This window comes from Caretta caretta, chromosome 4 (assembly GCF_965140235.1).
Source record: "Caretta caretta isolate rCarCar2 chromosome 4, rCarCar1.hap1, whole genome shotgun sequence".
Classification (NCBI taxonomy): domain Eukaryota; kingdom Metazoa; phylum Chordata; order Testudines; family Cheloniidae; genus Caretta; species Caretta caretta.
Window position 1 is genome coordinate 26,772,765 of NC_134209.1, and position 18,805 is coordinate 26,791,569.

Consider the following 18,805-nt stretch of genomic DNA (forward strand, 5'->3'; position numbering starts at 1 on the left):
CCTGTGACTAAAATCCACAGGGTAATCATGTAGGCATTGTAGCCTGTAACATTTTCTGTAAAATGTAACCAGACATTTACAGTCACATAAAACAAATTGCAGTTAATAGTATGGGTACGAAATCACCATCACAAAGTTTAAGTTATATAATTTGAATTAAGCACAGATTCTTTCTGCCAAATTTTTATTCACTTACTAGGTCATTACCAATAAGCACTACACTAGATATTTACTTAAGCACAACCAGTGAGACCTAGATGTCTCGGGGGATTGGCAGTAGGATATGGAACCTCTCCGCTCTAGATTACTGGCTTGGATATGGTCCAGACTGGCAGTGGCTTGAACTCATTGTCATCTTTGCAACATCCTGTGTGAAACGGGTTGGTGATCTCAGGCCGGCTCCTAGTGAACAGGCATCTACAACACAAAAAATTGGTGTTATCTCCAATGGCACCAATTAGCAGGAGCTGGGGTAGTGGGGGGAGTGAGGGAGCGAACAACAGCCCTCCTCCCCAAGGTTATTTTCACTTGCTCAAAGTTCCTTAGGCCGCAGAGCTGGGGTAGAGAGGGGTGCACAGGGCCAGGCCTGACTGCTTTTAAGCAGTGGTCTATACTAAATCCGTACGGCTGCTGCCAGAGCAGGCTGCATAGTCACAATGCCACTGAAATTTGATCCAGCTGTCCCTTTGTACAGACGGGGAAGAGAAAACTCTCTGCTGGCATAAACCTGGTGGGAACAGCTCCTGGGTCAGCTGCCTTGGCAACTTAAGGGACCTCACTTTGCATCTGCCCTGTGCAGCTAGAATCATTTCAGGGACCTTCCTCTCACTTGATACAGCTCCACTCCTCCCACAGCGGAGGTGTGGAGAGCCAGAATTTGGCCCTATCGCTATCTTGCTAGAATTTAGCAGCAGTCCATAATCGGAAGACACGAAGCAATACAAAATATGGCAAACCATGGAAAAATAAAACTCGTCTTGCCCCCAGATTACAGGGTAGTTCAACAAGCACTCATGAAAGGGGACTTTAGACAAAGACCCTGCAATTCAATGTATTTTGTAGGTACTTGAAAGTCTGAATATTCCCAACACATTTGAATCCGGCTTTTCTTGATCCCGTATATTCTTGTGCTCTTTGCAGTCAATCAGAGCAGCAGCAACAGTACAGCAGACTCACGCTTTGACGATGCTGATTTCATGATCCTGTCAAAGATGCTGATAGCGTAGATGTGCCACGCAAGACAGGCAGGCTGTAAATTCATCATCCATGTCCTCCTCCAGCTGCATCGCTCTCCCAGTCCGCTGCTGGATTCTCTCTCTTTCCACTTCCCCTCCCCTCCCAAAAATGACACATACAGGGTTATACAAACAGATGGGACTTGATTTAAGCCTAAATAACCCAGCATATCTGCTGTTTGGATTTTGTTACAATCACACAGAAATGTGTCGTATAGTTAGGAATATTGTTCACGGAAGATGAATGTGCTGCATTGATATATGGACGCAATGGCATTTCGAGATGGGGAACGATCGAATAACCTTCCCCAGTGAGGTCTGCTTCTGTAAAGTTCACTATCAGATCATTTCATGGGCACCCAGAGGGTGAACCTGTCAGTCCTATGAGGCTCTCTAACTGCCAGGATGTTTATAACATAAGCACAATGCCCATTTTTAGATGCTAAGAACCTAGCTCTCCCACAAATCCTCACAATTCCTCAACATAGCAGCAGAAATTGCGTAGACTTCAAGGGTCTGATGCTTAGCTCACATTGGTGTAAATCAACAGTTAAGTTTAGATTCTAAGCTCTTTGAAGCAGGGACCGTCCTTTTGTTCAGCGCCTAGAACAAAGGGGTCCAGGTCCATGATAATGGTCCCTAGGCACTACTGCAATAGAAATAATACTAATAAAAATACTTTGGTGTTAAACCTGTGAAACAGGAATCAGCCAGACCCCAAAAGTCTAAGGACCCAAATCTGCAACCCTTATTCATGATGATTACCAGTAACTTGCATGACTATGTTGTATTCAGCTTGAGTACGAGTTGCACAATCAGACCACAAGACATTAATATTTCCTCCTTTTGAAATGAATCCCCTAGAAAAAACACCCCTCTCTCTATTTAGCCTCGTACTCGTAGGAACTTTATTGCTTATTTAATAAATTCAGTCTATGGGGGGTTGAGGTTGGTTGGTTGGTTTGTTTTTTGAACTCCAAATGTTGCAGATTAGTACAAACACAGGTACTGAGCCAGTCTTGCTGATTTCACTCACATACATTGTCCCATTGATGTCAGGGGAACTATTCATAAACAAGCAGAATTTGACCCCCAATTTGTATTTATGTAGCATCTTTAATAAGTTCATAATTATAGTCTGAGCCCAGTCCTGTAGGCTTTCCACATGTATAACTTCAGCTGAAGTCAATGGGAGTTTAAATACATCAGAACTGCATGATCAGGGCTCAGAACTGTGTGTAAAGAAGGCCTGATTCAGGATCTAACATACTAGACCATAAAGAGTCAGTGTAACTATTGTTTCTCAGGTCCCTAAATACATTCTTAGATCCTTGATTGTAATAGCTGTGGAGTAGACACATCGTGGTTTACTGTGTAAACTATCATACATGCTTGGTTTGTAGTAATTATTGCAATCTTTAAAAACTAAATAAAAACAAAAGAAATGAACCCATAAACAGTGCTTTACAACAAAGTTAAAGGATTTGAAATAAATCCACAAAAGGAATGTGAGATGCCAGGATGGGTTTCCTTCCTTAGCTAACCCAGTTTTGCTTAGGATGTACACACAGTGAGTATGATTCTGCTCTCTCTTATACTGGTTTTATACCGCTATGAAGACAGGGGAGTCACTCCTGATCTATGCTGATGTAAGAACAGAATCAAGGCCAGAATCTGTAAGATCCCTCACGCTTTGGAAATGTCATCTCACACCTAGGCACAACAAAGTACATTTTTAACTGTGAATGACTTTGCCTGTGTAGGCTTAAACCAGACTGTGTCACTCTCTTAAAGTTTTATTTAAATAGTTTTCTCATGATATCTCCCAGCAGCAGCAGAGAACACTATAATTAAACACTATAATTAAAGCTGAAATGGCTCTTTGATTCTAACCCATATTTTTACTTGCTCCTGTTTTAGACTGAAGATTTCCTTGCTTGATCTCAGCTAGATGTGATTGTGTATGTTGAAATTTTTAGCTAAAATCAATTCAAGTCATTTTCAGTTTCAGAAGCAAGGAATACTTTTTCTCTTTAAGAAAGAAACCCACCCCATAACACCTTAACTTTTGCATTGTGTCACTTTTGTGTGTTTAATTGCCATACTTTAATGTATGTTGATAATTACATGCTTATGTAAAATGAAAAGCATGAGGTAACATACTACTGCATATGTATACATCTGAGATATTCAGAAGTGTCTAGCTTTTTGAACGAATCACTGACCACCCATCCTCCGAAAATCATATCCTTTGATCTTGTTTTGATTTGGCCACCCAGAAACGAAGGCATCCAAAATAATTAGTCAATTTTGTGGATGGAGGGAGAGGAGGAAGGGAAGCGGGCACGTTAATATACCATATATGTGGTATATTAACCTGCCCCCATATTATATATATGGTACAGTAGTGATGTTACTAAGATTGTCCCCTTATATACACACATACATATATACATGCGTGTATTGTAGTTAATGGGTGGGAATTTTAAAAACTCTTAAATGTGTTGGGCACCCCACTCTCACTGAAAATCAATTAAAGATGGGTGTCTAACTCTCTTATGCAATGATGAAAATTTTAGCCTATAGGTGTGTATGGGCTTGCCGTTTATATGGCTATATAATATGCACATGAAAGATATAAACTACAGTATATACATTAGTAATGCATAATTGTACAGAGTGAGAATATGAAGACAATGGCAAAAATATTGAGTGATAAATCCCATGTACTAAATGCAGTATCATTTCATATTTCCCTTCTTCAGACCAGAAAGATACTTGTTTTCCAAGCCTGAACAGATGCATATACAAACTTTGGAAGGGCGGGGATTTTTCTACTTTATCTCGTTTCATGTGTTGATTTGTTTGTATGTTTTCATTTCCAGATGTGTGAAGGGAGGATTCCAGATGACAATGACTGCATTTCTCTTGCAGAATGTAATCGGAGTTGAGTTGAAAGGGATATTATTGCACGTACAATGAGTATATTGTGGCAGTTGGGGGGGGGGGTAGCAAAGGGAGGCGATTATTTCCCTCTGGGTGACTGTGAAAAGGTTTGATGAACGAGGCACGTGAAGTCCTTTGCATGGATCTTGCTCAGGTGGGATGCCCTGCTGTATCCGGATCAGACTGTGGCGCGCAGGATTTCCCTGCTTTTAACTCCCATGAACGCATCGAAAAAGAAAGAAAGAGGCTTTAATGCTTGGAATAAACTGTTCCTCCCTCAGCCCCCTGCTGGGATTCTCTCGCAACGTGCTTGGCCACCTTTCCCAACGCTGCGCACGTTAGCCGGGGACGGGGCAAAACCAAGGCACGTTTAAGGAGGCGTCCCACGGCCGGGCAGCGGGGCTTGGTCTCCGAGTCAGGTGGGCAGAGCTCCCGGGTTACCGATCACCTGGAGCACAGGCGCGGGGCGCACGTGTTTCCAGCCCTTGATACGTCCCCAAACTCTCTCCGCCCGACTGCCGCAAGCCGCCCCCCACGCCCCGGGTCTTTTTCTTGGAAGAGGGCGGGTGGAGGTTTCTCTCCCCCCGTTGGCCCGCCGGACGCGACCAGCGCGAGTGACCGAGCCGGCCGCGCCGAGCACCGCCGCTCTCGCGCGGGGGGTTGCCTTTGCGGGCTGGTTTCCCCCCTTCGCTCTGCCCCTGGCTCGCAGCCGGCTCCGGCCGGGCCGGCGGCGCGATTGGCTGCGGGTGACCCCGGGCTCAGCCCCGGGAGCCGGGGGACTCGGCGCGCCGCGCACCCTCCCCGGCCGGAGCGAGAGCCCGCGGAGCGGGGAGGCTGCGAGTTCAGACTCCGCTCCGCCGCTGCTTGAGCACCGCCCCCTCACCCGCCTGCAATAACAGTAACCACCGCGGCCCCCCCTGCAAAAAAAAAAACAACCAACCCACCCCACCCGCACCGAGGAAGGGGAACCCCCCTCCCCCGCCCCGGAGCTCATTGCAAACACCAGGCAAGGCGGCGACCGGGGGCGGGGGGGGGGGTTGCTTTCCTTTTCCTTTTTTTTTGCACGCATGCCTTTTTGTTTTAAAGCCTCCTGCCTGCAGGATCCCGGGGTTTGCAGCACCGAGCCGTAGCCCCGCTGCAGAGCGCGCAACTGCCCCGTCCCCCCCCTGCCCCCCTCCGCGCCGCGGGCTGGTCCCCGCTGTCTCTGGCCGGGGCGGGGGGTGAAGCCGCTGCGGGGCTGGTTCGCGGGCGATCCGCTCCCCTGCGGGCTGTGGGGTGGGCGGGAAGGGGGCTCGCTGCACGCCCGGCTGTCCGGAAAGGGGGGCTGGCCAGGATGGCTGGGGCGCCCCGCTCGCTCTTGTGCCTCTGTCTGGGCTGGAGCTGCCTGTGCCTGGCGCTGGGGGACCTGCTGCGAGCTCACCTGGTGGGGCTGCGGAGGAAGGCTGCCCTGGGAGGGGTCACGGGCGGCCAAGCCCGGGCGGCAGGTGACCCTGGCCCCGCGCAGCAGCCGCTGCCGCTGCCGCCGGGCGACAAGGTCTCGGAACACATGCTCCGGCTCTACGACAAGTACAGCGGCGCCCGGCGCCAGGAGCTCCCCAGCCGCCAGCCCCCGCACCTCCGGGAGGGCAACACGGTCCGCAGCTTCCGCGCCCTGCCAGCGGGTGAGTACGGACCCCCTTGCTCCCCTCCGCTGCCCCGCGGCCTCGGTCCCCTCCCCGGAGCCCCGGCAGGTGTTTGGATCCCAGGGCGAGTCTCTCGCAATTGTGTGTCTCCCGGGCTGTCAAAAGCAGGGGCAATGCATGGGGGGAACAGACCCCCCCCCCCATCTGAAATGTCAGGAGCTCTGAGTAAGCTCCAAAGCTCCTCTCTGTCGCCGGTAGAAGTTGGTCCAATTCAAGATAGCACCTCGCCCGCCTGGAAAGCCACACCGAGCCCTCCTCACAAGAGGCAGAAACTTCTAAGGCTGCCTTACTGGAACCCCCTAAATGTGACACCCCCCCCCCGAAAACTGGGGGCTTCTCCCTCCCACTGCGGCTTGGTAGATCTGTAGCTGCTGTGTGGTTGTGACTACTTGCGGAGGGTGGGAGGAGAGAGGTGAAGGCTGTTGGTGTGGCTGACCGCGCTGTCATTGAAAAGGCAATTGACACTTCATGCAAAGGGGCTGGGGGAAATGTAACGGGCTTTGCACTGGGTTTGAGCACTGGAGGGAAGCTTGTAGGTCTGCAGAGTGAGAATAATCCAAATTTTAAAAAAGCAGAGAAGCTCCATATGGAAACAGTTTACCTATAGTCCGAGATTCCTTTTTCTTTTGGGGGTTTGGCTTTGGTGTGTGTATTTTGCAATACCCGTGCCAGAGACCTTCTAGCCCTACCCTGTGATGATATGTGCGTATAATAATCGCTGGATCCTACATGAGTTTAGAGACGGGTGCTCCTTTTTCAGCAGCTGGATAGGTTAATCCCGCTCTGTTTTCAACACAGCCGAAAATAAGCTGTTTAGTAAAGTATTTGCATATAAAACCAAATATATGTAGGTTTCAGAGGAACAGCCGTGTTAGTCTGTATTCGCAAAAAGAAAAGGAGTACTTGTGGCACCTTAGAGACTAACCAATTTATTTGAGCATGACGAAGTGAGCTGTAGCTCACGAAAGCTCATGCTCAAATAAATTGGTTAGTCTCTAAGGTGCCACAAGTACTCCTTTTCTTTTTGCAAATATATGTAATGTCAAATTGACAACACTTGTATCCAGTTCAAGTTCAGGAAATGTCAAGTAACGTTAATAAACGATCCTGCACTGTAGAAGTCAATAGGAGTTTGGCCAGTGACCTTAATGGGGACTGGATCAGGCCCATAATTTTTAAGGTGCTGATAATGTTCATCCTCTGTCTGAAACCACTGTGAAGAGATTTCCCCAAAGCTCTAACATGCACAGCTCCTGAAAAATCCATTCATCAGTGAAAGCCTTAGGATGACTATATAAATACACTCTGGAGCTTTACTGGCCAAATGACATTTACAGTTAATATACCATTTAGACTTTTCAATGCAAAAATCCCCTCTTTCTAGCTGCCCTGACTTACACCGTCAAATCAAACTGAAGTTGCACGTTTCAGTTGTTGAAAGCATTAGGATGACCTGTGAGCATTTGGCCGCTGCACTGCAAACTGCAAGATGTTTCTGTAGTATACAGGATTTACGGTTCAAGAAAGCAACTCATTTAAAATGAGCCTGCTCAGGAGAATGAAATAGGCATGCACATAAGGTCTTGCAGAGTGGGGGCCTAACTTTAGCATGTGCATGAGTCTTTGCAGAATCAGGGCCCTAGCGTACATCATGTTTAAACTGACAGGGAACTTCAGGGACTGTAACTTGAAGGTGAAAGAAACAAACAAGTCGTGCTCCCTACACATATACCAATATGTCTTCTGATGTAATGCATACGCTGCATCATATAGATGGTTTAATTAGTGTTTTATCTATTTTGTTCTAATTATATACTTTTATATTGCTAATGCTCCTATCCCTCTGGTAGCGGAGTGCCATGTATGATACAGTACAACCCTGATTAACCAAATATCATGGGGATTTTGTCTAATCAAGGATTTGCATAACTGAGGGGATTTTCGGTGTAATTAACAGGCAGTAGGGGACATGACTCTCTTTTGGATAACAGGAAGTTGCAGATAGTTGAAGTTTAGCTAAGTTGTACTGTGTATATCCTATTAAGGGTTATCCCTAAAGCTGTTCTATAATTCCCATTGAACTCAAGGAGTGTTTTGCACATATATTAGGACTGTAAAGTGGCTTTGGGCTCTCTCAGGCAGCTAGATATAGAAATATAATTACTTAAAGTTGATTGCAGCAAAGGTCTATTTAGTAACAAATACAGGAAGAAGAAGATGGTTTTACTTTAAATACAGTCGTGCATACAGAATAATTTACCCCTCAGGAGCTCTGTTAAGTGGAGTTTATCTCTTTTGGCATAATTGGGGTTTCGGCTTTAAACTGAAATGCACCAGTAAACCTATCAATATTGAAAGTCGCTTCTTACTTGGGAATATCTGTCTAAAGCGAGGGGAAAATCTACATTGCCTATTTTGACACAACTTGTTGGCTTCTTGCCCTTTGCAGTTAGTTCTTGCCATGAAGTAGCACATCGTTGATGGGCTAGGTTTTTTTTTTTTTAATTCAGATCTTTAAAGAAAAAATGAAAGCTTGAAAAATTGCACATCTTTGCTGTTATGAAATTAAATGAATAGCTAAATATTTCCAAAGCACATCGATGGGACTCAGGCTCTGAAGTCACGTAGATGCTTTTGGAAATTGTACCGTTTGCCCAAGCATGTTTGTACGTTGGCAATCCACCCAGACTATGTACCAAAAGAAGCAAGCGTTAACAGCAAAGGGGAAGAAGTATCATCTGTTCCTGATTGTTTGGCTATCTGGTCATTTCAGGAGCTTTTAATATGTAGGAGTCAAAAAAAAATGCTGGAAACCTGAAATACAGTGTTGTGATTCCAAACTATTATATTCCATTAGACTTCTCCATCCCTACAATATGTGCCTTGCTATAGACACATTATAAAGCCTCATTTACTACTCAGATATTTTTCATGACACTAATTGATCAACCCTGCTGTTGTTTCACATGCAAAAGTCCCAATGAAATCATTGTCTGGGACTTCACAACCGCCTAAGAGAAGTAGTTCCCCAACTCCCATTGAAATTCAGTGAGCTGGCTGCTGAACTCCCCCCGAGGCTTCTTTGAAAATCCCAGCCTTTGATTCTTTAAAGGCTACAGTATGGATTGGTTGTTAAGGACCTGATCGTGCATACACTGGGCATAGTGCAAACTACTGTGAGTAGCCAAATTCCTCTGGAAGCAAGAGACTTAAGGCCCAATCCTGAAAACATTCACTGCTTGTTTACTACTGTGAGATGGTCTGTCCAGGACAACCCACAATAAGTGTTTGCAGGGTCAGACCCTAAATCTATTGGCGTCAGAGCCTGTGGACCTGAGGTATGTAAAGATTTCCCTACACTGTTCCAATTAAGCTGCTTCTGTACGGTTTTAGTGCTGAGGGACAGGGAATACCTACTTTTAATCCTACCTGTCCTATCTTTTTAAAAGCATGGTCTCTTATGCAGCAGGCTGCAGCCTTCTCAATGTTTCCTATTGATGCACATGTCCTGATTCTGAAATATGCTGAAAAAGAGAATGGTACAATCTGGACTGAGTGGTATTTGCTCCTTTAAACACACCTGATTAAAGGTATTTATTGTTCTAAACCTAGAAGGCCTTTGGTTGAAATCCTATCTCTGTGGTCTTTCTGATTATATTTATACTGTTACTTGACTGTGGGTGGCAGCAGTCCTATGAACACACTGTTCACTAACCCCTTTCCTCCTCCCCCAATACTTTCACAGTTCAAGTGCCAAGGCAATAAATTTGAAGTGGTTATAAGTTTTCTGACACTTTTATAAGTATTTATGCAACATATTTAACCAGTTAGGGGTTGTCTTCCCTTTCCCTTAGGATACAGCAGCTCATTTGTAAGGTTATTGATGGCAGAAACTTGCAGTTCTATAAAACCTTAGATCAAATGATGGGGGGGAGGATGGCAGGGGGGAAAAAAATCTTATATTTACTTAAGGTTAAAAGTAGTTAATATTTGGCTTATAATGCAATAGAATTAGGACACTGACAGTATTTCCCTTTTGAGCTGTTTTGTTTCCAGATTCTGTCCTTAGCTTATTAAGACATTCTCCGTGTAAATTTCAACTCTCCCTCTCTTCTCTCCCCCCCTCCCATTCCTGTTCATATGACAGTATTTAAACCTCATTGCCACCATTCCCTCAATAATTTAGGATGATGTCCCTAACTGATAAGGGACCGATCTTATACTCATGAGACCAGTAAAGCTCCCATGGAAATCAGTGCAGGTTTGCCTGTGTCAGTTATGAGGATGGAGTTCAGAAAAAGATATTTCCACTGATCTAATTTACAGTGTAACTGAGAAAGGAGGTAGATTAATTTTTCTGAAAATACAGTTATCAAAAATAGCAAATGATAAAACATATGGAAGTTCTTGAAAGCTTGCTGTCCACAACACTTTACCTTCATTAAGAACTTTTGGCTACTATACAATTTTGATAACATGACATAAAGGAAAGTTATTTGCTAGATTTCCAACTAACCCAGCTGGCAAACATTCTGGACTTTATAAAGATAACACATGTAGTCTAATGAGTCCAAAAATTGGCTACCATCACTAGAAATCCTACCAATCTTTTAGCCAAACAAAAGAAAGGGCATCACTTTTGAAAGCTGAATTCTTACGAAGTGACAAGGGCAGTTGAAAATATGGATGAAAAAATAAGTAATGAAAACAAACTTAATGATTATTGTAAAATTAAAACTTTGCCTGCTACGGATGGAGTTTTCAGAAGTATGTAAGGAAGTTGGGATTGAAGAGTCCACCCTACGCTGAACTGAAATCCTTTGCTTATAGGGGGATAATCTTGTAATGGCAGAGAAATGGACTGAATTACGTAATTGTTTTTCTTTTCTGATTTAGATATTTCTTCACATGTTCTTTTTCATTTAGGCAAATAAAAATATTTTTTTAAAAATACAGTTAAATCAACTTAAAAGTTTAATTGTTGAGTTTTTACATCAATCAGTAAGAACCTTAAAAGTCCCTCACCAAGTAAAAACAATGAACTAAATTTAAATATGTGGGAATATACAACACATTTAATACGTCAAATTCTGGCACAATTTCCTCTCGCTGACTTGAATGGAGTTACTCTTGATTCTTCCTGTGTATGAGGCTGATCCTGCATAGGATTCAATGGATGTTCAGCCATTGATTTCAATGAGAGCAGGATCAGACTGTAAACTAGAGAGCAGTCAGAAACATAGTAGTGAGATATTCATGGGATGAAATCTGCAGTCCTTGCTCCGGTAAAACTCCTCATTTGTTTCAAAGACAAATTTCGCCGGAGTAAGGCAGAGAATAAGGCTTATAGTTCTTTGTCTCAGAACGTCCCAAGAGTGAGTTATTCTCCATACCACATGAGCTAGAAGATTTAAGCATAACAAGGGGTAGATTAAGGAAATGTACAGTTATAGCTGAAGTACTGTTCTTAGTTTTGTAAACATAAGTCTGACATGTAAACTTGATTTTAACTTAATGGTTTCTTAGTGCTCGTTAAGTGCTGTTGCAATCACATTTGTAAGAAGAAAGATAGGAGGGGGGAGAAAAAACAATAAAAAACCAACCAAACGGAAAAAAAAACCACTTGTTTTTTTTTATCAGGTTTCTAGGACATTAGGGGACCAGCTCTTCAGCTGGTGTAAATTGGTGTAGCTTCATTGATTTCAATGGAACTGTATTAAGTTACACTACGTGAGGTTCTGGCCTTGAATGAAAAGTTACAACCCAGAAAAAATGTTTGTCTGAGTTATCAACCTTGGAAGATGGGACTTCTGAAATGCACACTAAAACACCTTTACCAGAGCATCATGAAAGGGGAGACCATCAACTTGAAATGGAGTCAGTTTTGTTTTTGTTTTTTTAAATGTGTTTAAAGTAATTTCAGGTATTACATCTGCTCATGAGCCAATTTTTGTGGTTTTATGACCACCTTTTCCTATTTTTAAGACGGTTTTCCTTCCCTTTGTTGTGGCACGAAACACCCACACATGGACACCTCGGGAAACTGAGTATAGTGAAACTGACTAATCATTAACTGCAGTCAGACTGAAAAACAAAATAAAGAAAACTCTACTTTTTGTCCTCTAACCTCTTTCAGGGGTCATTTGCAACAGCAGCTTTCAAAACATTCTGATAGAAGTGTGACATATATATATTTTAAGTTGTTGGTGACCCCTTGAGTCCCACCACTTCAGATGAAATACAAACAAAATCGGGTTCTTTGCATAAGAAACTTGAAAGGTGAGACATTATGAGTTAGCAACACATCTGCCTCCCCAGGATAAACCTTCTCTGCTTGGAAACTGATGGGAGCTACACAGGACGAGGGCTTACAGGATCATGCCCAGAATTTGTTCTGGTTGGTGTAGATTCTGGTCTTAGGCTGGATTTATTGACTGATGTATCGCCATTGACTTCAGTGGAGTTACTCCTGACTTGCACCAATGTAAGTGATAGGAGACTCAGGCCCTATGTGTTATCTAGTTGAAAAATCCATCGTTTAACCAGTTTACTGATATTAGTCTTTGTGCTACATAAGAGTACACTCGCTATGGGTCTGATATTCTTCTCACAGTGGTGTAAATAAGAAGTAACTCACCTGAAGGAAATTTAATTCCAGTACTGTACAACTGGTGTAAACGAGGAGAATCAGGCCTTATATATCTATGTATATCTATCAAAGAGCAAATAAATTCACCCTTATGAAATTGGGATGAAAATCCACAAGCCCAGGCATGAAAATCTATTTATTCACTTTTACAGATGATTTTATACATAACTGCAGTTACTTTACATGTGGATTGCAGTATTGAGTCCATATTATCCGCTTTTACAGATGATTTTACACACACACACACACACACACACACCTACCTCTGCAGTTACTTTACATGTGGATTGCAGTATTGAGTCCATATTATCCGCTTTTACAGATGATTTTACACACACACACACACACACACACCTACCTCTGCAGTTACTTTACATGTGGATTGCAGTATTGAGCACATATAGTGGAACAATTCTTTTTAAAGAAAGAAGTCCATAGTTCATGGATGGGTACTATAAACCATATATTACTTTCAGAGCTGGTATGACCTCTGTGTTTAATTTACAAAAGACATAGTACATTTAGGACGTGTAAGATGCATACTAAAATCTTTCCAGTCATAAAACACCTCCTGTAAATTAGTTACTGAGCTTGCATGTTTTTGCTTTTCTGAGTTTTTTTTTATTAAAGCTATTATAATTTTAATAGAAGGATGGTTTTTTTTTTAAATTCCAGGTATCAACCATCAGATCAATATTACAGCCGAAACTTCTTCTTTTAAAAAAATGAATCCGGTGCTATGTTTAACAAAATTGGGAAGTTTTATACTTTTTACATGCAAAATTTAGAAACATCTAAATTAATTGGGGAGTTTGGGAGAAGGTTGATAGGAAGGGATAGGGTAAAGTTAGGGGGGAAAGAAATTTGGCATCAGAAATTGTATTCCCGGCCTTGAGATGTTCTGTTCCAAGTTTCAGCTCAGTTGTGCTATGAACCCATGAAAACAGGGTTTTATAATGAAAATGCTGATACATTCTTAACTATATACTGGTGCAAGTAAACTGCTTTAATATCTAATTTAAACTATGGATAACGATGACTGTATAGCTAAATAGCCCTCATTATTGCATCCTTTTTCACCCATGGGATAGATTTGGCAGTCCATAAAAATGTCAATATATCCTCTATAAAGGTAAACACACCACATGTTAGTGGACTGGTTCCAGCTTATTGATGCCTGGGAATGCCCCTTGTAACATGAATACATGTTTATGCTGGTGATGTCAGTTTTCGCAGTTTTGCCTTTTAAATACTTTTTATGCCAGTAAGGGCAGTAAGCAGCACAAACAGCTGTGGGCTCTTGTGGGAGGAAGAGAAAGCACAACGGTTGCCTTTGAAGAATTGTCATATACGAAAAGGTACCGCACAGTGCCATCAGAGGTCTGTTTCCCATTCGAAGTATGGGTAACTTCACGAGCATCTCTGATATCACTGTGTAGAAACTGGCTATGTCTACACTACTGTGGTAAGTCGACCTATGCTACGCAACTCCAGCTATGTGAATAACATAGCTGGAATCGACATACCTTATGTCGAGTTACCGTGGGGTCTACACTGCAGGGGGTTGATGGGAGAAAATCTCCCATCGATTTAGCTTGCTCCTCTCGTCGGGGGTAGAGTACAGGGATCGACTGGAGAGCGATCTGTAGTTGATTTGGTGGGTCTTTACTAGACCGGCTAAATCGACCGCCAGTGGATCTATCTCAGAGCGTCTAACCCTGCCATAGTGTAGACCTCCCCTGAAGGCAAATGCTGAATTGATTAAGGGTGTTGTCTACAAGTCTGTCGTACTAAACACAGAATATGTACATATTTAGTTCTACTTAGAGGGAACCTTCCTGCTATAGATCGCACAAGGCTTACCCGTCTTTGTGGAGCTCCATCTCTTGTGCTCTTACAGAAGGCGGGTGCGATTTGGCTCCAGGGGAGGTTTGCCATTGATTCCAATGAGGTCAGGATTTCACGCAGGAAAACTGAGACAGAGAAGTTAAATGTTTTGTTCACTGTCACATGGTGAGTCAATATGGACTCGGAGTTAAGGCCAGGTGAGTCTGATGCCCTAGTGGTTGGACCACATCTGCCTCCCCAGGATATACTGCATGAATGTAAGCAATAAAGTGTGTTTGTTCTGTGTCTACCACAATGGGGCTCTGGTCCAGACTGGGGCTCCTACATGGTACCACAATAATAACAATAAGTGTGTTTGAAGTCTGTCTTGTCCATTGCAATTTACAAGGGGCTGAAAACCATAGGGCCTGATTTTCCGAAGTGCTGAGCATACAAGGGCAAAATCTGGCCACTTCATTTAGATGCCTTAATGGGAACAATCCTCTCCTTTTAAATCTGACCTTGTGGTATCTAGGTGCCAGGGGAGAATCTGGCTCCATATTTTCAGCCAATAAACTGATCTCTCCTTCTGATTATCCACTTCAGTAACCATATGCAAAGCAGTAATACTCAACCGTTGTAAGACCTCCTCTCCCAATGCCGCCTGATCCTGAGAGAAAGCATTGGCAGGAGTGTAGGGCACCAAGCCCATCTCCAGTATTGTAAACGCTCCTCTCTGGGCTTTCTCTCTTCGGCATAAAATACCTGGAGATGTGTATTCAGATCTGTTGATGAACATTTCATACACAACTGAATAGCAACAGGGAAGGATTGACTATGCAAATAGGCAGTGAAGTGTTCCGCCATTTTGTTTGATGTGGAAAGCATATCAAAGGGCTGTTCTGATGCCATCCCTTGAGAGTGCTTAGATTTTCTGACCTGTAGAATTATTTTGTTTGAGACATAGACTGCTGTTTCAATAGATTATACTGTATGTAAACTCTTTAAATCCTCTTATTGGGAGGAGACAGTGTGGCGTAGCAGATTGAGCACTGAACTGGGGCTCAGGACACCTGAAATCGATTAGCAGCTTTGAAATCAACTGATGAAAAGTCCTGTATAAGAGCTAAGTGGTATTATCAGGCCTAATTTCATTTAAACCACTCTGCCATGTAAATGGGAGTCAGGCCCAAAGTGTCATTTTTTAAAAAAAATTATATTTATTTTACAAAGAAACCTCTTAGCCATTATTCATATGATAAAGGCCAAATCCTCAGCTGGTGTAAGTCAGTCTCCCTATTGAAGTCAGTAGGGAGAAAGGCTGGTCTGGTTCATGACTGTAGAAAGAAAAAAAAATCCTACAGGACCTTCCTATTCTGTAACATGCTCCTCAGTAGCTCTTGACTTTAATCAAGAGTTTGAACTGTAGTGTTTGTGGGAGCCAGTGCTTAGGAGCTTATGTTCTTCTGGTTTAAGTGCTGCAGTCTCGATGAGAGTTTTACCTGAGAAAAAAACTGCAGGATCAGGTACCTTGTGCCTAAACCCTCTTTTAAATCTTCATCCTTTGTTTGATACTTCAGGGGTTTGTTTTAATTTGTCTGCTGCCCATGCTTTGAAATCCATTTTCCCTGTTGCATGAAGGGTGAATTGAACTCTGTTCCCAAGTGATGTCAAACCAAGACATACATTTTTGTGTATTTTTTTTTGTTTTAATCTAATTCAAAAACCAAATACAGAACGCATTCGTGACAATAGCTAATAATCAGCCAGCATGAGTTACATGCAGGTGGGAAACTGGATTAGTTCCTTGCAGTCTTTCCATAAGCGGGTTGTATGAAAGCAGCACCATCTATTGGTAGCACGTGATGTTTGACGGTAAATATTTTTTATTTAGTTAGTTTTTTTAAGAGTGCAAGAATGGCTTGTCTGGTTTTGCTTGTTAATCAAAATACATATTGCCCCCTTCATGTGTATCACAAATCAGTTAGTTTTTTTTTCTTTTTTAAGCAAGAACAGATTAATTTGTGTTCCCATTTTCTTTTGTTCCGAGATTTTGGACTGCTACCATTTTTGTTATGAATAGAATTGCTAAAATCCAAAAAGAAAAACTTGACTCTGCATGTAAAAATAAGCTCATTCAACAGATACACTCATAACATAATTGTCCCTATGAATAGATTGATGTAATTAATTATTTGTAGATGTATTTATTATTCACGTGTTCATACAGACCCCAACGGAGATCAGGTGGTCATGTGCTAGGTGCTGCACAGACAAGTAGTAAGAGACGGTGCCTGCCCTGTTTCTACAACAAAATAAATTAGGATCTAATCTGTTGAAAACCAAGTGTTCAGATAATGATTCATAGACACAAATTGGGTGAATCTCAAAGCATTCTGCAGTTTAGTTCATTTAATCTAAGCACCTGGAAGTTGACCTACCTGAACATCTCGAATCCACAAAACCCATCAGAAAGCATGTGAAAACAGGTTCTTGTTTGCGTGGGATTCTCAATTCTTCCTGCTGGGTCAGAAATTTTGCATAAACTATTCTTCCTTGCCTTTGCAGAACAATGAACATAATAGAATAGATGTTTTCCATCCCTTAACTGTGCGCTACCCGCTTTTCCTAAAACACTTGGGCTCTATTAGCAAAAAATGGGAAAGAGATGTGGTTTTTTTACTTCATTTGCTGGCTTTATTCAGACCTTACTGGCAATTTTGATGTTGCCAGTCAGAATCTGGAAGCCCAGAGTTCCATCTTCCCCCAAAACCCCAAACTTTTTGGAACATCAGAGGGGGAGAAAGTGTTGATTTGTGTTCAGTTGAAGTGCTTGGGCAAAGGTTAATATCAGCAGTCATTTTCTTTATCCAAAGACCTGCTCATCCCTATTTACATGGGCACTTCTGGATTTTATTTTGTCATTTCTTTTAGATGAAGGAACTCTTTCAAAACCCTGTGAGCTAAAATCCCTCCTCAGACTCTTGAGAAGGTGGATTGCCATGACGTCAAAGAAGGTTTAAACTTAATGTGTTGGTTTGTTTCCAGTCCTTTTGGGGGCTGTTGCCTGTTCCACTATAGCTGTATTTTCCATACAGCCCAATTTTACAGCTCTCCGGTGTTTCTTAACGCTAGAATCTATATTTCTGCCAGTTTGACCAATATAAACGTCATCGCAATCTGAGCATAGAACTTGTTTTACAGAAAACCTGCTGTTGCTCGTTGTGACCCAATGGAATTACTTTTATGCTGATAATCCAAACACAAGCTTAAATGCCCTGGTGACTCCCGGCCCCTGTTGTAGTGTGTCTTTGGGTTGTGCGAGATACCTGTTGGACTGACCTCTGTAGTTTGAAAGCCGTGGAAATCCCCCTTTCCACAAGAACCTGCTCACTGGCACGGTAACATTGTGGCTATATGGAATTATTGCCCTTGGTTTGTTTCCTTGTTGATTATGCATACAGGAAAGAGGGTGTGTTTGACCCTTCCACTCCAATAACATGGATGTCTTTTCTCATTAACACCTTGTTTCAGATCTTGATTCTTCTTTAGCAGCCTCCTCCTATCTCTAAAACATTGTGCACAGGTTGTTTTTGACTTCTGCACCTTAAAATGTGACATCATTTAGTGCACTGGATCAAAACGTGACCCGCTTATTCTGGAGGAAAGTTTATGCTGTGGACTGTGGTCTGCATTAAAACCAGGATGCTGTACGAATGCCATTAATTTGTAATAAAGATCTGTAAAATATCATGTCATGGATTAGCCAATTGTGCAGAAATATTTCTTCTCTTATTGCCTTACCCAAGCCTTAAAATAACCGTACTATGGCTCCTGATGTACTTTGAGGGCTGGTGGGACTAGAGAGAAAGCCTTTTGCTTTTCCACATCTTTAGAGGCTTGCTTTGTTTTTACTTAGGTATATGTTTTTGATTATTCTCCTAATTTTGTAGTTGTTGCTGGTCCAGTCTCTAGCCCAATGGACATGTAATGCTCTAACACAGCGGCTCTCAACCAGGAGTACATGTCCCCCAGGGGTACACAGAGGTCTTCCGGGGGTACATCAACTCATCTAGATATTTGCCTTGTTTTACATAAAAAGCACCAGCAAAGTCAGTACAAACTAAAATTTCATACAGACAATGACTTGTGTATAGTGCTCTGTATACGATACACTGAAATATAAGTCAAATATTTATATTCCAATTGATTTTATAATTATATGATGAAAATGAGAAACTAAACAATTTTTAAGTAACTGTGTGCTGTGACACTTTTGTATTTTTATGTCTGATTTTGTAAGCACGTAGTTTTTTAGGAGAGGTGAAACTTGGGGTATGCAAGATACATCAGACTCCTGAAAGGGGTACAGTAGTCTGGAAAGGTTGAGAGCCACTGCTCTAGCATGCCGGGAACCAATCTACAAATACAGGGTGAAATTTACCCTTGTTAAAGGGCCAGCACTA

The 18,805-nt window shown here is 42.5% G+C and overlaps 1 protein-coding gene across 1 annotated transcript in view; it reads left to right on the forward strand.

Moving 5' to 3' along the window:
• The first annotated feature begins 4,607 nt into the window (after window positions 1-4,607).
• The window catches only part of BMP3 (bone morphogenetic protein 3), a 28,407-nt gene continuing 14,209 nt past the window's right edge, over window positions 4,608-18,805 (forward strand). Inside the window, exon 1 of the mRNA XM_048847480.2 lies at window positions 4,608-5,842. Coding sequence (XP_048703437.2) covers window positions 5,515-5,842 — 328 coding nt within the window. The 5' untranslated portion in view covers window positions 4,608-5,514. The remainder of the gene's footprint in view (window positions 5,843-18,805) is intronic.